At 36.5% G+C, this 26,884-nt stretch overlaps 1 protein-coding gene across 1 annotated transcript; it reads left to right on the forward strand.

The window, feature by feature from the left end:
- The first annotated feature begins 1,701 nt into the window (after nt 1–1,701).
- Nucleotides 1,702–5,814, forward strand: LOC138338923 (uncharacterized). The gene is made up of 5 exons (XM_069290010.1): nt 1,702–3,152; nt 3,398–3,473; nt 3,531–4,219; nt 4,701–4,945; nt 5,033–5,814. The coding sequence occupies exons 1-5, from the start codon at nt 1,702–1,704 to the stop codon at nt 5,812–5,814; spliced, it is 3,243 nt and encodes a 1,080-aa protein (XP_069146111.1).
- Nucleotides 5,815–26,884: the final 21,070 nt, after the last annotated feature.

Consider the following 26,884-nt stretch of genomic DNA (forward strand, 5'->3'; position numbering starts at 1 on the left):
CCGGGATAGATATGACCACCCAAAATCCCCAATACGCCTCAGTCTCCTATCAAACTCCCTCACCACTTCCAAACAATCCTCCACAAATGCCACCACATCCCCAAAATATTCAAACAGCCCCACTACCCCAAAATCAAACCCAAAATCCCACCGCCTTCAATTCCCAAACACCGCATCCCTATTTAAACCAAAACACCAATCCCCAAAATTATCCGCAAAACTATCAAACCGCACAGAATGTCCCAAGCCCTTCCCTAGCTCCACCCCTTCCCAAAAGAACCACTTTTCAAGTCCCTGTCCCGACCGAGAATGAGGAGCACGGCTCCGAGTTAGACCATTATGAGGAGCAAGAAAGAGAGTGGAGGGTGAGGGAAGAAGCGAAGGTAGACATAAAGGAGGAGATCAAGAGGGCAATGAGAGAATTGCAATGTACTCCAGACGTCGCCGGGTTAAGCTACGTAGAACTATGCATCTACCCAGACTTGAACCTACCTGAAGGGTTCAAGATCCCGAAGTTTGATACCTTCAGAGGGGTGGGCAACCCCATGGCACACCTAAGAGCATATTGTGACCAACTCGTGGGAGTTGGCAAAGATGAAGCGTTGCTGATGAGGTTGTTCAACCGGAGCCTGTGCGGTGAGGCCTTGGAATGGTTCACGTCGTATGAGACTCGACAGTGGCCCAATTGGAGTGCGCTGGCTAAGGATTTCGTCGACAGATTCGCATACAACGTTGAGATAGTTCCTGATCGGTACTCCTTGGAGAAGATGAAGCAGAAGTCCACAGAAAGCTATCGAGAGTTCGCGTACAGATGGAGGAAGGAGGCAGCGAGGGTGAGGCCTCCGATGACGGAGAAAGAGATTATAGAGGTGTTCATACGGGTGCAGGAGTCCGAGTATTATGATAGAGTCATCTTATTAATCGGCGTCAAGTTCGCCGAGATAGTCAAAGTAGGTGAGACTATCGAAGATGGCCTGAAGTCGGGAAAAATAGCCTCATCAATCCTACCGTCCACAATCAATTCATTCCGGCCACTATAATGTTGCCCCCACTTATCCAGGTGCCCATATCTTATCGTATCAGAATCCGCCCCAAATTCCCCAAAATTTTCCCTCCATATATCCAAACTACCCCCAAGCTTATCAAGTCCCTCCCCATTACCAAAGTGTCGCTCCCAGCTGCGCTAATGTACAGCCGAGCTATCGAGCACCATCCCCCGCATATCAAATACAAACCCCAGCATATCAAAACCCCTATCCAAATTACCGAGCCCCAATGCCAAACTACCAAACAAATCCCCATCCCAGAGCCCAAGCTCCACGACCAAATGCCCACAGTTATCAACAAGTCCCTCCCCCACAGCAGGGCGGGTATGATCCCCCTCGCCCCAGGTCTGAGAAGAAGCCCTCCAGAAGCTTCACCGTGTTGGCTGAAAGTAGAACTAAATTGTTCGAAAGATTATCCGCGGCCGGATACATCCACCCTGTGGGCCCCAAGCCCGTGGATGTCAATTCCAGATTCTACAGACTGGAGCAGAGATGTACTTATCATTCCAACAGTGTTGGACATGATATAGAAGACTGTATCAATCTCAAGCACAAGATCTAGGACTTGATTGACCAGGAAGTGGTCTCCCTCCAGCCTGCGGCGCCAAACGTCAACACGAATCCGTTGCCAAATCATTGGGGTGGAAACGCCAACATGATAGAAATTGACGAAGACGGGCGTGAAGCCAAGAGAATTACTCCTGTTGTTCAGGAAGACTTGGAAAAGGCTGTCGCTTCTTTGAGCGTCAGGGAAAAGGGAGAGTTTGTCATTCTGACACCTGCAAAGGTTGTTGCCTTGGTGCCCGCAAAGACCCTCGCCAAGCCCAAGTTTGTTATTGAAACGGCCGTGGCTCAAGGCATGACCAGATCTTGTAGATGTTACACTCCTGACGAGCTTGCTCTCGGAGGACAAAAGAAAGATCATGCCAAGAGACCGATCAGCGAAGCAGAAGCTGAGGAGTTATGGAGGAGAATGCAACCCAAAGACTACTCCATTGTCAAGCACCTGGAGAAGACTCCAGCCCAGATTTCTGTGTGGGCCCTATTGATGAGCTCCTGGTCACACAGACAGGCTTTGATGAAAGCCTTGGATGACACGTATGTTCCCTCAGGTACGAGCAGCGACAATGTAGCTGCTATGATTCACCGAGTCATTCAGGGACATCGCATCAGCTTCTGCGATGATGAATTGCCGGCCGAAGAGAGGGCCCACAACAAAGCTCTACACATCACCATGGTATGCCGCGGAAAGATCGTCAACCGTGTTTTGATAGACGACGGATTTGGCCTGCACATATGTCCCTTGTCCACACTGAAGCAGCTGAGGTTTGACCTCGGAAAGTTGGAGCAAAATCAGGTCAATGTGAGAGCATTCGACGGTGTGCAGAGAGACACGTTGGGAGCTGTAAACCTGACCATCCAAATGGGCCCCGCAGAGTTCGAGGCAAAATTCCAGGTGTTGGATATCGACACCAGCTATAACCTCTTTTTGGGAAGGCCATTCATTCATATGGTTGGAGCCGTCCCCTCCACTCTCCACCAAGTGGTGAAACTAGTATGGAACAGTGAAGAACTAGTTATTCACGGGGAAAGGAGCCATTCAGGTAAGCAGGTGCCGATCTTGGACGAAACACCGCAAAGTTCAGATTTCTACACGGTGGAGTTGGTAAATGCCACTGATAAAAGCTTGGCCCCACATACTCCCATGCCGGCCGTGTACAGAATGATCGCCACGGTGATACTGCAAAGCGGATTCGAACCAGGTTTCGAACTGGGAAAGAATGCACAAGGGATCATCGAGCCAGTTCCGGTCCTTGCTACAGGATCAAAGTATGGTTTGGGGTACATCCCCACAGATGATGATGTGAAGATGAAGAGGAAAAAGGACCAAGAGTTGATTAAGCCGATCCCGCCTCTCTATCAATCCTTTCCGGTCCGGGAGCATGTCGAGCCTGAAGACAACGGGGAAGGAATCTGTGGCCTTTTCAGGGAGATTAACGCCGTTATCGAGGAGGAGGTCAACCCAGCTGGCATTCGCGATGCAGAACCAGGGGAGATGCTGCGGAATTGGACTTCTACGCCAATCTTGATGTCCCGGACTCTTGGGTAGAAAGGAATTATTTCATGCATAGTAAAATCGGTGGTTGTCCGGAAGAGGCCCGAGACCCATCATTTATGCATTGTTCTTGATTTTGAATTTTGTTGTGATGTTTGAAAAAGCGACATGATCCTGCGCCATGACCCAAGTTCGCATTTTGTTTGATTTAAATGAAAGCCTCCTTATTTTGACTTTGTTTATTAAATTGCTTGTTATATGTTACTTTTCTAATTTTGTTTGTTTATGATTTCAGTAACGTAAGTTACAAACCTGTCAATGTCATGTCATGTCATGAGCTAAACGAGCAAAATGAGGCAAATGACGATGAGGTTGATGACTACGAAGAAAGTGGGGAACCAGACCATGTTGCAGAAGAATTTTGACAGTTTGAGAAACTACATAAACCGAATCTGGAGGAGACCGAAACGGTGAATTTGGGAGATTCAGAATGTGTCAAAGAGGTTAAGATCAGCACCCACCTGAATGAGACTCAGAAGGAGAGCCTGGTTCGTCTGCTTGCCGAATATAGGGATGTGTTTGTTTGGGATGTCGTTGACATGCAAGGGTTGAGTATCGATGTCGTATCTCATAAGCTGCCTATCAACCCAGGGTTCGAACCGGTGAAACAAAAGAATTGGAAATTCAAGCCTGAATTGAGTTTGAAGATTAATGAAGAAATCACCAAGCAGATAGAGTCTCGACTGGTAGAAGTAACGCAATACCCAACCTGGTTGGCCAATGTCGTTCCGGTCGCCAAGAAAGATGGAAAAATCAGAATTTGTGTCGATTACAGAGATCTCAACAAGCCTAGTCCAAAGGATAATTTCCCGTTGCCGAATATCCATATTTTTATTGACAACTGTGCCAAACATGAGATGCAGTCATTTGTGGATTGTTACGCGGGTTATCACCAGATTTTGATGGACGAAGAAGACGTAGAGAAAATGGCCTTCATTACCCCTTGGGGGGTATATCACTACAGGGTGATGCCGTTCGGCCTCAAAAATGCCGGTGCTACTTACATGAGAGCCATGACGACTATCTTTCATGACATGATTCACAAGGAGATTGAAGTGTATGTGGACGACGTCATAATCAAATCCCGCGAGAGTTCGGATCATTTGACACACCTGAAAAATTCTTTGAACGTTTGCGTCGGTACAACTTGAAACTAAATCCCACAAAATGTGCTTTTGGAGTCCCAGCTGGGAAGTTGTTGGGGTTTATAGTCAGCAGAAGAGGTATTGAGCTCGACCCTTCCAAGATTAAGGCAATTCAAGAGTTACCTCCGCCGAAGACGAGAAAAGAAGTGATGAGTTTCTTAGGGAGGTTAAACTATATCAGCCGGTTTATAGCACAATCAACAGTGGTATGTGAGCCCATTTTCAAGTTGCTGAAAAAAGACGCCCCAACTAAGTGGACTGAGGAGTGCCAGACCGCTTTCGACGCTATCAAGAGCTATTTGTCTAACCCACCAGTACGGGTTCCTCCGCGAGAAGGGAGTCCTTGTTGCTGTATTTGTCTGTTTCAGATAACGCCTTTGGATGTGTACTTAGTCAACACGACGAGACGGGGAAGAAAGAGAGGGTTATCTACTACATCAGCAAGAAATTTACTCCGTACGAGTCTCGCTACACTTTGCTGGAGAGAACATGTTGTGCTCTGACGTGGCTTGCCCAGAAGCTGAGACACTATTTGTCGTCGTATACTACATATCTTGTCTCCAGAATGGATCCATTGAAGTATATTTTCCAGAAAGCGATGCCGACCGGGAAGTTAGCTAAATGGCAAATGCTGTTGAGTGAGTTTGACATCGTGTATGTGACTCAGAAAGCAATAAAGGCACAAGCTTTGGCTGACCATCTTGCGGAAAATCCCGTTGACGAAGAGTATGAACCTCTAAAGACATATTTTCACGATGAAGAAGTGTCATTTGTGGGTGAAGATATCTCTGAAGCTTATCCAGGTTGGAGATTATTCTTTGATGGAGCGGCAAACCACCACGGTAAAGGTGTTAGAGCAGTCTTGGTATCAGAATCTGGTCAACACTATCCTATGGCAGCCAAACTGCGATTCAACTGCACAAATAACATGGCTGAGTACGAAGCTTGCATTCTCGGTTTAAAAATGGCCGTTGACATGAATGTTTACGAGTTACTGGTTATTGAAGATTCAGACCTCTTGATTCATCAGGTTCAAGGAGAATGGGCTGTGAAGAACCCGAAGATTGTACCTTACGTACAATATGTGCAAAATCTGTGTAAAAGGTTTCGCAAGATCGAGTTCAGACATACTCCCAGAATACAGAATGAATTAGGCGACGCTCTTGCCACCATTGCTTCAATGATCAAACATCCGGATACTAATTATATCGACCCGTTGGATATAGACTTGAAGGAACATCCAGTCCATTGTTCACATGTTGGATCAGAACCAGATGGTTTGCCTTGGTATTTTGACATAAAGAGATACTTGGAGTCTGGGGAATATCCAGAAGACGCTACATCTAATCAAAAGAAATCGATACATCATATGGCTCTCAATTTCTTTCTGAATGGAGAAGTCTTGTATAGGAGGACTCCAGATCTGGGTCTTTTAAGATGTGTAGATGCTGCTGAAGCTGTGAGGCTCATTGAACAGATACAGCTGGAGTTTGTGGTACACACATGAACGGGCTTACTTTAGCAAGAAAGATTCTTCGAGCCGGTTATTTCTGGATGACTATGGAGAATGACTGTTGCAAATTCGTACAAAAATGCCACAAATGTCAAGTGCACGGCGATCTGATACGGGTGCCACCTCACGAACTTAATGCTATGAGTTCACCTTGGCCATTTGTAGCCTGGGAATGGATGTCATCGGTCCTATAGAGCCAGCCGCTTCTAATGGACACAGATTCATTTTGGTTGCCATTGATTATTTCACAAAGTGGGTGGAAGCAGCCTCTTACAAGTCGGTAACCAAGAAAGTGGTGGCCGACTTTGTCCGCAACAATCTGATATGCCGATTTGGAGTTCCAGAATCCATCATCACTGATAACGGTGCAAATCTCAACAGTCATCTGATGAAAGAGATATGTGAACAATTCAAGATTATTCATCGAAGGTCAACTGCTTATCGCCCTCAAATGAACGGAGCTGTAGAGGCCGCCAACAAGAATATCAAAAAGATTCTGAGGAAAATGATCGACAAGCAGCGAGGTTGGCATGAAATGTTGCCATATGCTCTACTAGGTTATCGAACAACGGTCAGAACGTTGACTGGGGCTACTCCATACCTGCTAGTATATGAAACAGAAGCAGTCATACCTGTCAAAGTCGAGATTCCGTCATTGAGGATCATCCAAGAAGCTGAGTTAAGCAACGCGGAGTGGGTTAGCAAACGGATTGATCAACTAGCTTTGATTGATGAGAAGAGGATGGTCGCTGTTTGCCATGGCCAGTTGTATAGACAAAGAATGACTCGCGCTTTTCACAAAAGAGTAAGAGCCAGAAATTTTGAAGTTGGTCAGTTGGTCCTTAAGCGTATTTTTCCTCATCAAGACGAGTACAAAGGAAAGTTCGCGCCAAACTGGCAAGGTCCCTACATGGTCCGTAAAGTACTATCTGGAGGTGCTTTGGTCCTGTCAGAGATGGATGGTGCTGTATGGCCCAAGCCTATCAACTCAGATGCTGTCAAGAGATACTATACGTGAAGTTCCATTTTTGCATTTTTCTATTATTTACTTGTAATCGTTGTGTTTGCTTGTATTTGTTCGAATTTGAATTGTAATCCCTCTTGTAACGAACTACGTCTGACCTGAATTCTCGAGAACGAGATACGTAGGCGGCCTATGTCGGCTTCGGTCACCCCATTTACCCCCTTTAATTATTTCTTTGTAACGAACTACGTCTGACCTGAATTCTCTAGAACGAGATACGTAGGCGGCCTATGTCGGCTTCAGTCACCCCATTTACCCCCTTTAATTATTTCTTTGTAACGAACTACGTCTGACCTGAATTCTCGAGAATGAGATACGTAGGCGGCCTTTGTCGGCCTCGGTCGGTATCTTTGTAAATTTTATTCTTGTTAACCTTTAAGGGGAACTACGTTTGACCTGATTCCTGCCTCAACGGGATACGTAGGCGCCACAAGGGCCCGGTCATATATCTCGTAAGATTTCTATCCCCCTCTACAATAGAAACTGGGACAGAATTTTTGAGAGTGACTCAAAAATTCTTCAGAAGAAGCCTTCTCTTCAGCAAGTCAAACTAGAGACATTTCGAGATTTGCGACTGGGACAGAATTTTTGAGAAGATCTCAAAAATTCTGCGATTTGTTCGGTTACAATGGAAAGATGAGCAAGATACTAAACTGGGACAGAAATTTTGAGGATGGCCTCAAAATTTCGTCATGGGTCTTCCCTACAAGTCCGGAATGCCTCTGAAGTTCATTCAACAAGCGTCGGGCTCAAAAGAGCTCGTTAAGCCTGACATGACATGACTTGGCAGTGACTCTTTCAAGATACTATTTCTTAAAAATTTTCTTGTTTCTCTTAAAAATTTCCCTTTTATATTTCATCTGTTTTGGCATAAGATAGTTTCTTATCTATCAAGAGTCGTGAAATCGAGAAATCAACCGGAGATGTCAAGACAAGGAGCAAACAACCGAAGGGATCGACACAGATCAGTATGTTTAAAACTAACAATTTTTCTGTGGATGCAGGTTTATAGCTTCGCTTTGAAATCGGCCGAATTCTTCCGACAGACGAATACGGAGAAGGAGAAAACTATCTTCAAAACCAGTGATTTTATTGAAAGCAGGAAGCATTTCATATTGTTTATGTCAGGATGCTTGTGAATGTGTTTGTTTATTTCAAACCATTCTCAACAATGGGAAATTTACGAAAGCGCCTGGCCAGATTTGAAAGTGAATCAATTAGGAATCTCAGCGAAGATTTCACGATTACTATAGAAGACGCTATTTTCATTGCGTTATCAAAGCAAGATGATTATTGTCGACCAAGACAATGCATTACCTCATAAGAGACAGTTATGCAATTATTATTTTATCATTATCGATCAAGTCGATATATTATTTGGAGATCGTCTTAACGTTACTATCCACGGGGGCGATATAAATATTCATGCATAGCGGAATCATGCATCGCGGAAGTCATTTACTGCTGAAGAATCATGCATCGCGAGTTCACAATTATGCACGACGAGAAGATTTCATGCCTCGTCAAAATTTATACATTGCGAGAAGAATTTATACCTCGTTAGAATTTATGCATCACGAGAAGACTTTATGCCTCGCTGACAATTGTGTACGACGAGAAGATTTCATGCCTCGTCAAAATTTATACATCGTGAGAAGAATTTATGCCTCGATGGAATTCATGCATAGCGAAAATCATGCATCGCGAAATCATGCATTGCGAGTTCACAATTATACACGACGAGAAGGATCCATGCCTCGTCAAAATTTATGCATCGCGAGAAGACTTTATACCTCGCTGGAATTTATGCATCGCGAGAAGACTTCATACCTCGCTGGATTTATGTATTACGAGAAGAAGCCATGCCTCGTTGAAAATCATGCATCGCGGAAATCATGCATCGCGAGTCATTAATTATGCACGACGAGAAGATTTTATGTCTCGTCAAAATTTATGCATCGCGAGAAGACTTCACACCTCGCTGGAATTTATACATCGCGAGAAGAATTTATGCCTCGTTGGAATTCATGCATAGTGAATATCATGCATCGCGAGTCATTAATTATGCACGACGAGAAGATTTCATGCCTCGTCAAAATTTATGCATCGTGAGAAGACTTCATACCTCGCTGACAATTATGTACAATGAGAAGATTTCATGCCTCGTCAAAATTTATACATCGCGAGAAGAATTTATGCCTCGCTGGAATTCATGCATAGCGAAAATCATGCATCACGGAAATCATGCATCGCGAGTCATTAATTATGCACGACGAGAAGATTTCATGCCTCTTCAAAATTTATATTGCAAGAAGATTTTATGCCTCGCAGGAATTTACGTACCGTGGGAAGATATTCATGCCACGCAAGGGGGCGTATATGGATAAAGAAAGAGCAATACTTATCCATTGGCCTCGACTGCATTCTGTTATTTCTTATAAAAGTAGACATCAAGAAGAGCATCAAAGATCACGACAAAAGAGACATCGATATCGCATCAGCATTTATTCATTTATTTTTAGCATCAAATGAAGAGTACATTGAGGATTTTATTGTAAAACACGAGACATAAGCTTTATTTGCTGGACGCCAGACCGATCGAATCGACGTCAAATATGGAGAAGAGCAATGAAGTGTCGACACGGTAAAAAGACACTGTCTCCCATCCTAATTGCATTTTTAAGCTGACGAGTTTTATCTCAGTCTTTGTCGAGAGCATCCGAAAAGGATGGATTCTCCAAAAACCACAGGTGCGGACGACATCAAAAAGGATGCAGCACAACGTGGAACTTTTTCTTAGCAGCAAACTGGGACATAGTCAGAAGAGGAATGTCAAACTCTTAGGAAGCGAGCAGAGGAGCGACTTCCACCACAATCGAACCACCCTCTCGAGTCATGTCGGTCTTTCTTTAGTTCTGTCAGTTTCAGTCTCGCATCCGGAAGTTTCGATTTATCGGAATCAAGTTTCTAATCTGAGTGACAATGCGCCAAGAACATTGGAAATTATGTCTGTGTGAGTTCTTACCTATGGATGTGAAGAGCTCCACATTCATGGCTAAGAGGTCACCAGCCTCCTTTTCATACTCGTTAATGTGTCACTCTTCCAAAACTGAAGGTTATCTAGCATAATAGGTTTCTTTTTCCATCGATTGAGTTGAACTACACACAGCCTGATTCCTAAGGTCTAAGGATATGTAGGCGGATTCAATATAGAAAGTTCGGCTGTATTCCAACATTCGCTCTCGAATTCTATTCTCGAGCATTTTGATACCTTCATAATCCGGTATCGAAGTGGCTTTTTAATTCTATCAAATCGTGTGATAAATCAAGCTTATCAAACTATAAGTGGCCTAAATTCTCATATAGCCTGAGATATGTAGGAAACTCGTTTCAAGGGTTCGGCCATAATTCCTAAACCCTTTGTCGAATCCTTCCTTTAAAGCGAATGAGGTTGCTCAAAATTGGTCTTGTCAATTTCATTTTCCTCGAATTGCTTGCATCAATCTGAGTAAAATGAGGGACAGTTGTTGACACCCAATATTTGACCCACATTGGTATAACTTAATTATCGAGCTTCGTGAGTTTTTCAAATTATTTAAGTTAATTAGTTTTATAAAGCTTGCGAAAATTAAAATATATGTATACATGTATATCTTAAGTTTAGAAAGTATTCTATTAAACTTGTTTACTTTAAATCACAATTATATTTTAAATCATTATTTTATAATTTAAATAATAATGTTACTAAATAAATAGGCTCGTTAATAAATTTATACCTGATTCGTTTTTGAATCGATTGGCTATTATTTATATTGAACTCTTTTTCCATTTAATTTGGAAGAGCCAAATTTGGGCCCCTCACCTTATTCCTAATTCCCAGGCCCAAGTTTCCCTTTCCAAACCCAAATATTCAGCAGCCCATCTTAAAATCCCAACCCATTTATTCTCAGGAGACCCAATACACATTTAAACACCCACTAAGTTAAATCCAGGCCCCAATATCCCCAGGCCCACTTTCGTTCAATATCCCCAGGCCCAATTACCCATCAGCAGCCCACTTCCTTTCCAACCCAACCCACTAAAACTCATCACCCAACCCAATACCTGAAAAACCCGACCCATCTCCCCTCTTTCTCCTTCCCCCTTCCCCTACGCCATTCCCATAACAGATCCCTCCCAGAAAACGCAGAAAACGCAGAAAAAGCAAACACCACAAAAATGGAAACGCCAACTTCCCAGACGCGACCCCTTCCCCGCGTCCGCTTCACGCACAGCCTCCCCTCTTTCACCCTTCTCGCCGTGTTTCTTCACGTGACCTCTCCTACGCGAGTTACAACGACTCTTTGGAGCCGTTTCTCTTTCTGCAGATCGTACGCAGCCTCCCAGTGAGCACAAGGCGACAAGCGTTTCGTCCTTGTTAGCTGAGATCGAGCCACGTAGCTCGCAAGGACAATGAAATCATCCTCACCCTCCACCTCGCCTCAAATTCCCTTCCCTCTCGAATCGTTTCGGATAAGATTTGAGGATTTTGGGCTTTTGAATTGAAATGGGCCGAAACTCTTGCAACCCATCCGGATTCGAAACCCTAGTCTCTCTTCTTCTATATAAACTCCCACCCTAGACTGAATAAGGGGTTAGAAACTTTGGAGAATTTTGAGTATTGGAATTTATTTTGAAGCCTGGTTTTGTTCTGCTTTCTAAGGAAAAAATACTTTGATCCTTCTTTCCGTTTGCTTTCGGAGTGCGAGCAGAAAAGAGAGATAGAGACATAAGAGAGGAGCGAGTGAAAATACGAAAAGGGGAGGGTTAGCATTTCCATTTGAGAGCCTCGAAGTCGAAAGTTTCATTTCCTTCTTCATTTCTTCTTCGGAACTGTTAGCTGAAGGTGTCCGAAATAGGGCTTGACTTTCAGTTTTGATCGTGATATCGTCATCTCAATCCGACGACGCCAGCCCTTTAAGCGCTTGTTCGAGTTGTCGTTCGAGTGTGGAAGTTCACCGCTGTTGCTGCTCGTATCTTCTCGATTCGCTGCTTCCAAACAGGTAATCCTCCCCCTGCTCCATCCTATTTCTTCGTTTCTTTCCCTAATTTAAGAATGGTTGTTTCGTTTACCGCTTTGTGCTCTGGATGATGCTGCTGGCCGGTTTTTTCTGTTTTCTTTGTGTTGTTTTCGTGGTGGAATCAAATCTGTTAAACGTTCTGATATCAAGTAGTATTGAGTATATATGGCTTGTGTTGCTGCTCGTCTATTGTTATCCCTTCGTTTTGCCTCAAGTCAAATTATTTAGTTGTTATCTGTTAAGTCGCGTCTTGTGGCAATGTTTTATGAGATATGATATTCGTTGTTGCGTCGTCCGTTCTGTTAGTATTTGGTTTGGGTTTAGCTGCTGTTAATATGATGTAGTGAGGAAGCTGTTGAATCTTTTCAATTGTTTATTCCCGAATATCGACCTGTTTGTTACCTCCAAACAAAATAGATATGGTTGGGTCATATACTCATTTGATTCAAGTGCTTCATTCTCTAAAGTATCTTCTGTTGTGTCATCATTCTGATGTAGTTGCAGTCATACCCATGTTATGTGTTTATGTTAGTTTGAAATATGCTTAGTCGACATATATATCAAAGTTTAATTTTTCTGCTAGAATATGTTACCGAAATTGCTTACCAGATTTGGCATGTGAAATGGGTTTGAATTCTTTTACTCCTGAACGTTGATTGCCTACCTATAGTTATCCTATTTTGGTTATCGACTGTGGTATGGGTATAGATCCAAGGATCAAACTCATCAGTTTATTCACGCCTTAAAGTGTTTTCTTGTCTAAAATGGCTTGTCTTGAATTTGTATATTTTTATATTAAGATTGATAAATTTCCTTAATTAGTTGTTTCCTAGTTCGATAAAGGCTAATCCTTTTATCATTTTGCATGTGAAATTGCTTTCTGAGTCCATTTTGGGACTTCATCTTACCCTTGCATTGTGGAAGAGCCGACAAGGCTCAAAATTCTTTCATCGAGTCAACCATCGAGGCAAAACTTAGAAAGTCAAATGCCATGAAGATGAGAGAAAGTTGAAACAAGCGGATTAGAAGACCTTTTCTTTATTTGCTTGTTATTGTGTTGTATTTATTTCAGGCATAAGCCCTTGTCCTTTTATCTTTCTTGTAATTATTTTGTATATTTAGATTAGGACAGGTACAAAATGGGTCAAAACCCAAAAAGCAGGTGGGTCCAACGTTCGGTCAAGGCGAACAGAACCGAAGTTGGACCCAAATCTCTCTCTCTCTCTCTCTTTCTCTCTCTCTCTTTCCTTATTACTTGCTTACATGTGTTTGTTTAAATTATCGTTAGTGTTAGGACTAGAAAACTCCAAACCCCCTTCGAAACGCTTTTCTATTTTATCTAGTTTAGAACTAAGCCTTGAAAGTGATAAATGTTTTCAACTCGTAAATTCGTCTAAGACTTTCCTAAGTTCAAAAATTTTTATATTCTACAAGTTTGTTTGAATATAAAGTGCCTTAACCTTAAAAAATGAAATTTGCAAAGTAAATTATTTCAAAACTTATAAAGTTTGCCTAGATGGAAAATCTTAAGAATAACGAAAAAATAAAATAGTCAAATAAGTTAATTGCCGGAAAACGTATTTAGCGGAGTATCTTAGGTGCCTTAAACACCTTCCTAAGATATTAATAGGAATCCCGAACCCTTAAAATGTTTCAAAATGATTATTTTCTGTTTAGTTGTTTTGAAAAATAAGTTTTCTTGATTTTTCTTAAAAATTAAGTGGCGACTCCTAAAAGTCGAAAATACCCTTTAATGAAACAAACTCTTTTTCGAAATACATTTTTTTTCGATAAAACAGGACAACCAGGGAAAGAACATTGGCAGGCTGTGAAGAGAATTTTCCGGTACCTTAGAGGTACATCTGACGTTGGTCTCATTTATGGAGGTGATACTCAGTGCTTGGTTACTGGCTATTCTGATTCTGACTATGCTGGAGATGTTGACACAAGAAGATCGATGAGTGGCTATGTGTTTACTCTTGGAGGATCTGTCATCAGTTGGAAGGCAACTTTGCAACCTACAGTGACTTTGTCTACTACGGAAGCGGAGTACATGGCCTTGACAGATGCTGCAAAAGAAGGGATTTGGCTGAAAGGGCTGGTTAGTGATCTTGGTCTGCACCATGATCAGGCTACGGTGTATTGTGACAGTTTGAGCGCAATTTGTCTAGCTAAGGATCAAGTCCATCATGAGAGAACCAAGCATATTGACGTGAGGTATCATTTTTTGAGAAGTGAGAAGAGAATCAAGGTGAAGAAAGTAGGGACTGCTGATAATCCTGTTGATATGTTCACAAAGCCGGTTCCACAGAGCAAGTTTAAACACTGTTTGGACTTGCTCAACATCAGAAGCTGTTAATTGCCCTGCGGGGCAATTCTGAGGAAGAGGGGGAGGCCTGGCACTATCATAGTGCGGCTGAAGAATCTGTTTGGAGAATTCAAGTCAAGGTGGAGATTTGTTGAATGCCTTGAATTGGGCCCTTAATTATCTGTCAATTCTGTTGGGCCCAAGCCTGTTAGGGCGTAGCTTAGCACTATATATAGACGCTATGGCAAACCCTATTCTGTAATTCTGTTTTTTGCCTCTCCATAATAAAATTGCTCCCCCTCTTCCCGTGGACGTAGTCAATTTATTGGTGAACCACGTAAATCTGTTGTCTTGTTCTTTCGCATTTATATTTTCTCGTATTATCTCAAATTCCGCATAACAAACTTTGTAATGCATTAATAAAACATCTATGGAAGAAACCTAATAATCTTGAATAATGAGTTTTAGAATAAATTTTATGATTATGTAATATATTTATTATGTAATTTTATTTCTTTAATGATTTCACTTTTATATAAATTTTCCATTTAATCTGTATAATATATAATATTTTTTTTCAAATTAGTTTATTTAGAAATTTAGAGTAAAATAATTTTATAATAAAAAAGAATTTGAAAAATAAAATAATTTCTCGAAAAACGATAATTGAAATTTCGTTAAAACTGATTACATCATATATAATGATATTGCGTATCAGTAACTACTTCAATTTATTTATATTAAAGTTACTTCAACAATATGATATATTAGCTACAATCAAATAGTTCAGTTGGATAAACTTATTTTTTATTTTATTTGAAGTAAATAACTTGTCACAATCCAAACCGTTAAGACAACTGAATAAGAATGATAAAAATATAAGGAATTCAAAATAAAATTTGTTTGGTTTAAAGGAACGTTAATATTTTTCTTGAAAATAGTTGGACTCTATCCCATGAGCAAACGGAAGAACAAATAACAATTTTATCTTTGAAATTCAACTAAGCCACAAAACAAGTAGCATTCAAGAATATTGATCTTTCATTTATCTAGCACCATGCATTAATAATTGTGTGTTTTTGGACTTGCACCATTAGGTAGTAAAGATTTTCTAAATAATTGCTTAGTCACTGAATCTTGAACTAAGTCGTTCATTGAATGAAATATAAAAATACACTAGGCATATAACTATATTTCGGTGAAAAATTAAAATTCTTTAACAATTTACGACGATGTGTCCTGAAATATATAGAGGATATCACAAGGATTAATGAAGACTTTAGAGTTGATATTAAGAAAAGAATTAAAATCCAGCTCAAACGACCAAGTACGAAACGAGAATAAAAAAGAAAAAAGACTTATTTATTGGTGTTTGATTGGCCGCATTGCTGGTGCAACGCGCTACACCTCCATTTATTAGGGGTTTGATTGAGCGCAATCTAGAATCGAATGATTTTCTCCCAATTCGTTAAGATTCATAAACCCATCACTAATTCAACAAAATCCACTAAAAATTAACCAAGAATGTCTCTCATTGGCAAAACTCTCCTCCGAAGAACTCAAAAAAAACTCCATTGATAAAAATTGAACGAAATATAAAGAACTTCATCTAAAAATCTCAATATTACTCAATCTCATGACGAATTTATAAACAAAGAAATATTATTTGTATTAGTGTTGGTGAACGAATTCAACACTATGAAAGCTTACATACCTCAAATTACTAAGTTCTTGACGAAATATAACATCAACATCATTTTGGTTGCAATATAGAAACCTTCGCATGTAAGGAGTTAGGTTGTTGAACCCATCAAATGTAATCATGATCACTGTCTTACTTCAATGGATTGGTTGGTCAATGTCAATATTGTGAAGGATACTCTTCAAATTTCAGAATATGTATCAATGATAAAAGAGACAAATTAAATTGCACAATACTTTTTTCTTGATTGGTAACAAAGTTATTAATATTATACAAGTTAAATTTTTTTTTCAGTTTCATAATTTCTGATGGAACAAGAATTTAACAATCATCCTAATAAATTTAGTGATACTGAAACATCATTTATTTACTTTAGATCCCAAAGTGGAGAATGAACAAGAAGTACCGAAAAAATAACAATGTAATTTTGACCAAGTTTAAGATGAGGTAAAATCTTTTGAATTGACCAATCCTAAATTTGATTTCTTTTATTTTTGAGGTGATTTTTGTTAAGAGGGAAACTATAGATTATAAGACATCATAAGTTTATTTTATTATTTTTAAAGTTACAAAATATGGCCAAATACTAATGCAACCTCTGAAAATTGTCTACATTTTCCCTTAAAACACTTAATATTATATCTTATTATATTAAACACTTAAATTCAAATCAATATGTGACTATTAGACATCGAGAGCAAACTCGTAACAAAAAGTGAGGGATCACTTATCCTGGGTGGGTGAATATGTTACACTCAATCCAATTCATTTAATAGAGTGGAAAATAAAAAATAAATCAGAGTTTGTCTTTAAATTTTTATTTATGCAGTGCAAAGTAATTTTTTTTGATGAATATATATATATATATATATATATATATATATAATATACCAAACTAATTTTTTACTTTGGTACTCTTAAACATAACATGTGGAAGTAAGATTTTATGATTAACGAAAAAGAAATACATTTTTAAATGTTTTGAAATGAACTAAAAGAAAAATATAATATTATATATCATATATTATTATATGTGGAGAGCTCCTAACTTCAAAGTTGAATTACCATTTTACCTTTCACTTAAATATTTTTTCTATTTTTTAAAATGTAAAAGTATTTTTAATAAATAATTAGATAATAAATTTTAAAGTAATAAATATATAATGAAAGATAAATAGTCATTCAAACAAATGAAGTTCAAACATTTCAAAACACCTCTTATTTAATTTTAAGTTAAAGAATTTGAAGAGTTCGATTGATAAAATTATATACATGATTTTTCCAACAAAACACATTATTTTGATGTCTTCTCATGATAATAGCATGTGAATTGATTTATGTCACAAAATTCTTCTTCAAATTTTTCATGTTTCTTTTGATCAATAAATTTTAGACATATATATATATATATATATATATATATATATATATATATATATATATATATATATATATAACTAATATTAAATGTTTTGTTTCATTCTATTCATCGAAAATTTATGTTTTTAACGCAACAGGTGATAAATAATTCTAGAGAGTTTTTCATTTGGACAAAAAGTTTGTTCAGCATTCATAAGGTAAAACAAACCTACTTATGTGAGAAAGAATATGTATGTTGTTTCGTTAATTTATTGATGGTTAATTCTTGGAGAATATGGTATCTGAATTAGAATTTAATCATTTCAGTGCATTCGATGCATTCTTCAAGAAGGTTAAAGGCGTCATGGACATTTATTTGTTGTTTAATAAGTATCATTTTTCATTTCAATGTTGCATATTTTTACTTAGTTCATTGTTTGTTACATTCAATTTTTCGGTTGAAGGAAGGTAAATTGATTACTTTTTCTTGAATAATGGCAAGGAAAAAGAATTTCAAACTTGTAACTATGAACACCAAAAAAATATCTTCAAAATCACTTTATATTAATGCATACACTTAGTTATTCCGATGTATAATTGTTGTTGAATGATTATTGGTGGATGTAATTACACTAACACATTGTTCAACATAATTACTTTTTATTGATGCATATGCATTGTTATTCTAATGTATATTTATTGATGGATAATTGTTGATGAATGTAATTGTTCATCACATATGCAATAAAAAAGAGATAGATTTGTTTTTTTTTTTTGTTAGTTATTGAGGAACTTCCTCTATTCTTATAAACTAGAACTATTTCTCACTTTAATTTTTGTTATTTAAAAGTTTTAGAATTCATTAGCTATTTTATTGTTTTTAGTCTACTCTAATTCATTTTATTTTCAAATTCATTAGCTAATTTGGTGTTACACTCTTTCTCTTTTGATTACTTAATTTTATGAATAACTATTTCTACATATTGTAACTGTATTTAAATAATTTACGAATATTTATACTAAGTAGCGTGCAATACAAATATATTTTCTATTCTGAAATTCAATTTTTAAGTATGCATACATTTTGTAGTAATTACAAGGGACAAACGTGTAACACACATTTTCAAAATCTAGTGTGTGTATATATATATATATATATATATATATATATATTAAAAACTTGTAAAAATGAGGCTTTTAAATTTGAGTCCTAAGACTGATGTCATTTTTAAAGTCATTGAGCCCTGATCACTTTTTGGCATACTGATAATACCATATTATGTGATTTTGGTTTATTTCACATATGTGGAGAAGTCACAAAATATATAATGGAGACTTTTTGTAGTAAACACAGTATTCTGGACACCCCAAAATATCAAAGAAATTCATAGTAGAGTTGGTTAGGATTGTCGTAAATTTAATCGATACCCCGATTCGATCCCTTTTATGAGTGTTTTCATTTTTCTATAATTATTTTATGTTCTTGAATTTAAATAGTGCATAAATATGTATAAATTCCACAAAAACATTTAGCTTGATGCTAAACAATGTTTCTTGAATTTAATAAATGAATAAATATGCACAACAATGTTTCTTGAACTTAATAAGTGAATAAATAAGCATAACTTTCGCATAAATATTTAGCTCGGTGGTAAACAACGTCAATATTTTTCTTATTTTAAAGCTTTAATTTAATTTTTCTAGAACCATTTTAAATTAAGTTTATGTTTAGCTTGGTTGTAAACAATGCCAAGCTTTACTTAAAATAAATCATTAATTTCCGACACAATTGCCGCCAAAAAATGAAATCGCCAAAAGTCGAGGTCCAATCCAAACAAAGACTAATAAAAAATGTTATCAGCTCGGATTACAATCTTAGTAACATTCGGATATATTTCAACTATGTGAGCCCTAACATTATCGCCGATATCATCAGTTGGGATGACAAATTGCGACGAATCGAGGATTGAAGCATCATAATCGAAATGAAAGAGAAGTTCTAGAACCTTGGCAAGAATATGAGGCAGTCTGCGGATCTTCTTTTTCGGCTTTACTCTAAATTAAGCTTTAATTTTGCTTTATTTTTTTTAAATTAAGCTGTAATTTCATTTTAAAAAATATCATGTTTATTCCTTGTATTATTAGGACTAATAAGGATTTTTTTTTCCAATTAATATTGAATTTTATAAAAAAAATTTAATATCTTTTATTTGTGGAATAAGATTTCCTTAATTTTATTTCATTTTTCATGCGGAATAAACTTTTCTTAAATTTTAATACATGTTCTTTGGAATAATTTCTTTATGAATAGAAGACTCATTTATTCAAATTATATCACAAAATTATTAAAAATAGAATTTCAACAATTATCTCTTTATTGTTTTTTTCTTCTTCTTCTCTTGTTTTATAACAAAAATAATTAAGTTATTATTTTAGTTTCAGGTTTCAATGGACTTGAGGAATTATTATAATAGAGTACACAAAAAAGTTTAACGTCTCTAAGTTAACCAAATAAAGAAAAAACAGTAGATCAATCAGGAATGCCGTCACATTTCTCAAAAACAGAGCATTGATTTTAATACTCTAGAATTTGATCCGATTTTTTTTAATGTTAAATCATTATCCAAATCTTCGTGATGAGATAAGAAAGGAATATATTAATCTTGATCCCAGTCGACCTAATATTACAGAATATCCTCAATCATATATTGATAAAACAATGCAGCGTTTCAACTCTGATAAGTATCAAGCGCATAATATGTTGGAGTATAGTGAGAATGCAGATGCAACATATTGCGAAATCCTATGAATGATGAGTTTTTAAACGGTTGTATAGTGTGTTATATATAAAAGAAAGAATTTTGTATTATTTCTAATGAGTCTATTCGACAATGTTTCAAGATATGAAATTACATCGATTACAATTGTAATAATATATTTAAATTGTGTTTTCAATAGTAGTTTATTTTTCTTTATGTTATTTTTGAATTACACACTTGTTTATATTTAAATAAATATTACTTAGCTTGATTATTTGTTTTGGTAATTCAAATCATCGTCTTTTTTACATTTTATTATTAAAAGTTTGGACACCCTTCATGAAATTTCTGGCTACGCCACTGAATATAATATATTTTTTTTTGTTAAAAAAACTTACAAAAATGGAGCTTTCAAATTTGAGTGCCTAAGACAGATGCTTTATTTTTAAAGGAATTGTATCGAACCTAATCACTTTTTTATATGGTTTCAAAAAGAAATGTACTTCGATGTAATTAACATGTTTGGTTACATTTTTTTTGACAGACTAGCAATATAATCCTATGTGATTTGATATATGAGAAGTCGTGGAATATATTACGATGATTCTTTTCTAATGTTTCTGCATAAAATTTTAAATGGTGATAAAACATTGTATTAATTTTGAACGTACTCGAGCTAAGGGTCCTTGGGAACAATCTCAAGTGAGATTTTAAATGGTGATAAAACATTGTACTAATTTTGAAGGTACTCGAGCTAAGGGTCCTTGGGAACAATCTCAAGTAAGATTTATAGACACTAGCCTTATTTGTTGAACTTCACTACGAATATTGTTGATGGCGTTGTTTTTAATTTTATTTTAATTGAGTAATAATAAGTAGGATAATACATAAGTACCTCCAGCCTATGTTCGAAATCTTAGAGACACACCTAAACTATACTAAGGTCTTATTACCACCACCACCCCTCCCACCCCTGAACTCATTTTTAAAATATTTTTTACCCTTTTTCGACCTACGTAATTGAGTCCGTGACTTCACCTATGCAAGGCGCGTGAGTTCTATTTTTAGACAATACTAGCCACTTTTGTAACCAATATTGAACACTAAATATTGACCATGTGTTAAAATAACTTTGTACAAAGAAACCTCATTAATTCAGGTTTCTTTTTTTTTACAAGACGTGTTTTTCATCTTTAAAAAAAACAAACCTCCATTATTCTTCAAGTATCAGAGTTGTGTGTATATATATATATATATATATATATATATATATATACCTTTTCATGTTGATTATTAGTTCTTATATTAAATTTCTTTCACAATTTTATATATAAATGTTAGGGTTACGAATGACAAAATCTGAGTTGAATGAATTTTTTATGGATGAGAATGATTCAATGATCAACGCTGAAGTGTGATGCAAACATGAAATCTTATTGAAAATGCAGACGTCTTGGTCAGATCGCAATTCGAAACGATGATTTTGGTCTTGTTCTCATTATGAGGCCACAAATTGTTAATTTTTTCGATGGTGAGATAAGGAGAGAGCCAACGAAAGATCACAACTTATTCTTCTGAAATTGGTGAATAGAATTAAGGAGTTAGAAGAAAATTATGAGCATGTGAAGATGCAATTGGAGTAGCTTGACAATTCCAATATTAAAGGAAAATGTAATTATGTCATTTTAGTATATTTGCAATAGTTGAGTTCTGAACTACATAATACAAATATTTAAAGGACTTGAAGCACCACGTTCAGCAGAATGAGTGTGTGCATATCACCAGGTTGTATACGCCGAAACAGAAGTAATTTGATTAAAATTTTGCCTTAATCATGGTAAGACTTGCATTGAGGTACCCATGTCAGTGAAGAGTAAAAAATTATAAAGGAGTAACTCTTTCATTAGAGTTGCATGTTATTTGAGCGTTTTATTAAAGTATTGTAATACTTTAGTTTTCATTGAGCTTATTGGCCTACATTACCATGTGGGTAGGAGAAGTTTTAAACGAACTTTTTCGAAGTGATATAACAGTGTAAGATAAACTTTATTCCTCGGATTATAAGATTAAATAGCTTCATAAGAGAGGTAAGTCAGAGTATATTGCCCTTCATTTCTATATATATTTGAAATATTCGCAATCAAGTATATGCATATTTCAACATAGCTCATTGTCTATTTTGATGTGGCATAAAAGTAAACCACCTCAAGAAGATTTTCTATTTTGTAAAAATTTTCTTTGTCAAAATTCCCTTTATAAAAGGAGCATAAATTTGAAACACGCATCTCCGTCAATGCATCTCTGTCAACGCGTGTGCTTTTTTATAAAATATTGAAGTTGAAGGGTATTTATGTCCTTTTCCCTTTTCTGCATCAATTCTAACGCCCTTGTTAACCATCGACCATCTCCATCTGCTCTCTCATCTTCTTCTGTCATCCTTCACAATTATGCACAGGCTAGCATAATTTAGAGTTGAATTGGTTTTGATGATGCAATATTTGATGCTTCATTTGTATGGTGGGTTTGGGTTTCTTGATTTTGACTTTTTTTCATCTTTTTAAACTCTTCTTTGTCTTAACTTTGGACTTTGCTTTTGAGAGTACCATGTAACCCACATAAATCGTAAGTGGTTTTTTTGTTAGCATTTTTGTTAATGTTGATAATGGTCCGTATTACATGGGTTCATTATTCCACTTCATGGACCCATTATTACACTACATGTATCCATTATACCACTAATGTGATAATGATTAACTACTCATTATCCCACTACGTGAATTCATTATCCCATTAATGGGAAGGTAGTTAATTATCCATTATCCCATTAATGGAATAATTGTTTACTACCCACTATCCCACTACATGGATCCACTATCCTACTACACTAGTGGTTGGTAACTTTCCATAACCTCTTAACCGTTCTTGGTTCAAAGGTTCTTAAGCACGTTACTTCTAAAAAATCCATACAATTTAAAAGTGAGGTATTGAGTGCTTAGAAGATCTTTGAAAAAAGAAGATTGTAGACTCCAACTATATCGCTAACAATGACTGGAGTTATGCAACATGTAAATTTCTCTGATATTTGTGATATTTCCGAACTGAATGGTGAGAATTATAAGATTTGGAAGGAGAGAATTCTCCTTCACTTAGGGTGTATGGATATTGATTATGCTATCAGGAAAGACGAGTCACCTATTAATGAAATCAACATTCAAGATGAGATTTTTATTCATGAACAATGGGAACGCTCTAACCATTTGAGTGTTATATTCATTAAGATCAAAATCTCTGCTGGTATTCGTGGTTCTGTCGAACAACATAACAATGTCAAGGAATTACTGAAGGCTATTGATGAACAATTTGAGACTCAGATAAGACACTTTCCAGTACCTTAATTATGAAATTCTCATCAATGAGGCTCACTAGTGTGAGAAATGTGCGTGAGCACATTATAAAAATGCGAGACTTAGTGGCTCAACTAATTATTCTTGAGGTCAACATGTCTAAAACTTTTATTGTGCACTATATCTTGAATACTCTACCTGTATAATATGGTCCCTTTAAGATCTCTTGTAACACACATAAAGATAAATGGTCTACTAATAAACTCATGCTCGTGTGTGTTCAGGAGAAAGATTGACTACTGATGAAAACAAGAAAAAGTTCATTCATGAATGCTCAAGGAAAAAATACAAATCAAGCCAACAAAAGGTCTAACGGAAAGGCACCACTTGAAACTGATATAAAAAAGGAAGTCAAGTGTCGCTTCTATAGAAAAAAGGGGCACATAAGGCAGGATTTGTCAAGTTTTAACAATGGCTTGTTAAAAAAGGTATTTCTATCTCTTTGGTTTGTTATGAAGCTAATATGATTGATGTTAATCATAACTCGTAGTGGATTAATTTTTCTTCTAAAATCTATATTACGAATTCCTTGCAAGATTTAAGAAACATGCGAAAGCTAGTGGGATTTGAGCAAAACATCTATTCTGGAAACAAGATGCAGTCGCATGTGAAAGCTATTGGGACATGCAATTTAGTTCTTAGTAGTGGTTTTATTTTAGAGTTAGAATAGACTTTTTATGTTCCTAATTTTTCTAGGAATTTAATTTCAGTATCAAGTCTTGTACCTTTGGGATATTCCTTTTTTCTAGAAGTTGATTCTAAACTATTTTATCAATCTAAACTTGTTAGATATGGTACATTGTCTAATGGTCTTTTCTTTCTTAATTTACAAAATGATTCCACTCATATTGTTATGCATGTATAAGCTGACACTAAATAATGTGTTACAAATGAAAATTCCTCTATCTTATGACATCGGAGATTGGGACATATGTTCATCGATAGAAGTAAAAGATTACTAAATGATGGAGTATTTAGAACTTAAAATTTTAATGATTTTGATACTTGTATGGACTGCATTAAAGACAAGCAGACCAACAAGTCAAAGAAAGGTGCCAAGAAGAGTTCGACCGTATTAAAAATCATACATTCAAATATATGTTGTCCAGACATGGACGCATATGGTCAAAAAATACTTTATCACTTTTATAAATGATTACTCACGATATATGTATCTCTACATGCTTCATAATAAGAGTGAAGCACTAGAAGACTTTAGAGTTTTCAAGGCTGAAGTAGAGAACGATGCAAAAAACAAATTAAGATTATGAGAACTAATAGAGATGGCGAGTATTATGGTAGATATACAGAATATGGACAATCACAAGGTTTGTTTGCAAAGTTTCTTTAACAAAATGAGATTGTTGCCTAATATACTATGCCTTGTTCTCCGAAATAGAATGGTGTAGCAGAAAGAAGAAACCAAACATTATTGGACATGGTGCGTAGTATGTTAAGTAAATCTAAGCTACCTAAGTCCTTGAGGATTGAATCTCTTAAAACAACAAGGTATATTTTAAATCGAGTTCCAATCAAGGTTGTTCCAAAGACGCCTTTTGAGTTATTCAAAAGTTGGAAACCTAGTTTGACATATATACGTGTTTGGGAATGTCCGTCTGAAGTTAGAATTTACAACCCACAAGAAAAGAAGCTGAATTCTAGGACCTTTAGTGAATATTTCATTGGATATGTCGAGGTCTAAAGGATACGGATTCTACTGTCCATCTAACAGTACTAGGAATGTGGAATCAGAAATACAAAATTTCTTTACAATGACTTAATTAGTGGGAGTGATTAATTTTAGAATACAATTTCTATAAGAGATTAACCTTTCATTTCAAGTCAAAAATTGATTGTTGTACATAATACCCCTCAATTTCATTGAGTGTTGAGCAACCAATTAATGAGATTCAACAAGTTGCTGAAACATGCATATAGATCAAGTTGTTCAAGTAATTCCTGAAATTATTGAACAACCAAATGAACAACATAATCCATATGAAAATGTTGGTGCAACAATGAGAAGATCTACTAGAGAAAGAAAATAAGCAATTCCTAGTGACTTTGTTGTATATTTGCAAGAATATGACATTGGAGTTGAAAATGATACGGAATCTTTTTCATAAGCCATGAATTCTAAAGAGTCTGAATTGTGGTACAGTACCATAAAAGAAGAGATGAATTCTATGAAAAGTAACAAGGTAAGGAATCTTGTAGATTTGCCTAATGATATTAAAACCATTGGATGTAAATGGGTCTTTAAGATTTAAAAGGACTCATTAGGCAACATAGAAAGATATAAAGCAAGACTTATTTCTAAATAATTCACTCAAAAGGAAGGAATTGATTACACAGAGACATTTTCTCCTATGTTTAAAAAGTATTCCTTGCGCATAATATTGGCATTAGTAGCACACTTTTGACTTAGAATTGCAATAGATGGATGTAAAATCACATTTCTCAATGATGATCTAGAGGAAGAGGTTTATATGAAACAACCTAAAAGATTCTCTTCTAGTTTTGGTGAGCACTTGGTATGTAAGTTAAAGAAATTTCATAAATAGACTAAAATAAGTTTCCCGTCAATGGTATTTGAAATAATATAATATTATCTCTTCATTCGACAAAGTTGAGAACATTAAAGATCAATGTATATACCATAAGATTAGTGGGAGTAAAATATGTTTCTTTATTTTATATGTGGATGATATGTTACTTGCATCCAGTGATAAGGGAATGATACATGAGGTGAAACAATTTCTCTCTAAAAGTTTTGATATGAAAGACATGGGTGATGCATCTTATGCATGTTATTGGTGATTCATCGAGACAAACATCAAGGTACCTTAGGTTTATCTCAACAATTCCATATCAATAAAATTTTAGAGAGGTTCTGAATTTAAGATTGTTGACCAAGTGTAGCTCCTATCGTAAAGGGTGACAAGTTTAATTTGAAATAGTGCCCGAAGAACGATCTTGAGAGGGAACAAATGAAGGACATTCTTTATACTTCTGTTGTCGGAAGCTTAATGTATGCTCAGGTTTGTACAAGACCTGACATATCATTTGTTGTTGGAATGTTAGAAAGATTTCAGTGTAGCTCCTATCGTGAAGGGTGACAGGTTCAATTTGAATCAGTGCCCGAAGAACGATCTTAAAAGGGAATAAATGAAGGACATTCTTTATGTTTCCTCTGTCAGAAGCTTGATGTATGCTCAGGTTAGTACAAGACCTGACATATCATTTGTTGTTGGAATGTTAGGAAGATATCAGAGTAATTCAGGTCTTCACCACTAGAGAGTTGCAAAGAAAGTCTTAAGATATCTTCAAGTAACAAAAGACTACATGCTTATGTACAAACGATCAGATGACTTGAAAGTCATTGGCTACTCTGATTCAGACTTTGCTGGCTATATTGATTCACGAAAATCAACTTCAAGATACATAT

Source organism: Solanum lycopersicum, chromosome 10 (assembly GCF_036512215.1).
Source record: "Solanum lycopersicum chromosome 10, SLM_r2.1".
NCBI lineage: Eukaryota > Viridiplantae > Streptophyta > Magnoliopsida > Solanales > Solanaceae > Solanum > Solanum lycopersicum.

Bases quoted from the DNA above. Each gene is read 5' to 3' on its own strand.
- LOC138338923 (XM_069290010.1), top strand. From the start codon at position 1,702: ATGATAGAAATTGACGAAGACGGGCGTGAAGCCAAGAGAATTACTCCT. The intron at 3,153-3,397 runs GTAGAAAGGAAT...TTATGATTTCAG, and splicing joins TTGATGTCCCGGACTCTTGG to TAACGTAAGTTACAAACCTG. The intron at 4,946-5,032 runs GTGAGTTTGACA...CCGTTGACGAAG, and splicing joins TAAATGGCAAATGCTGTTGA to AGTATGAACCTCTAAAGACA.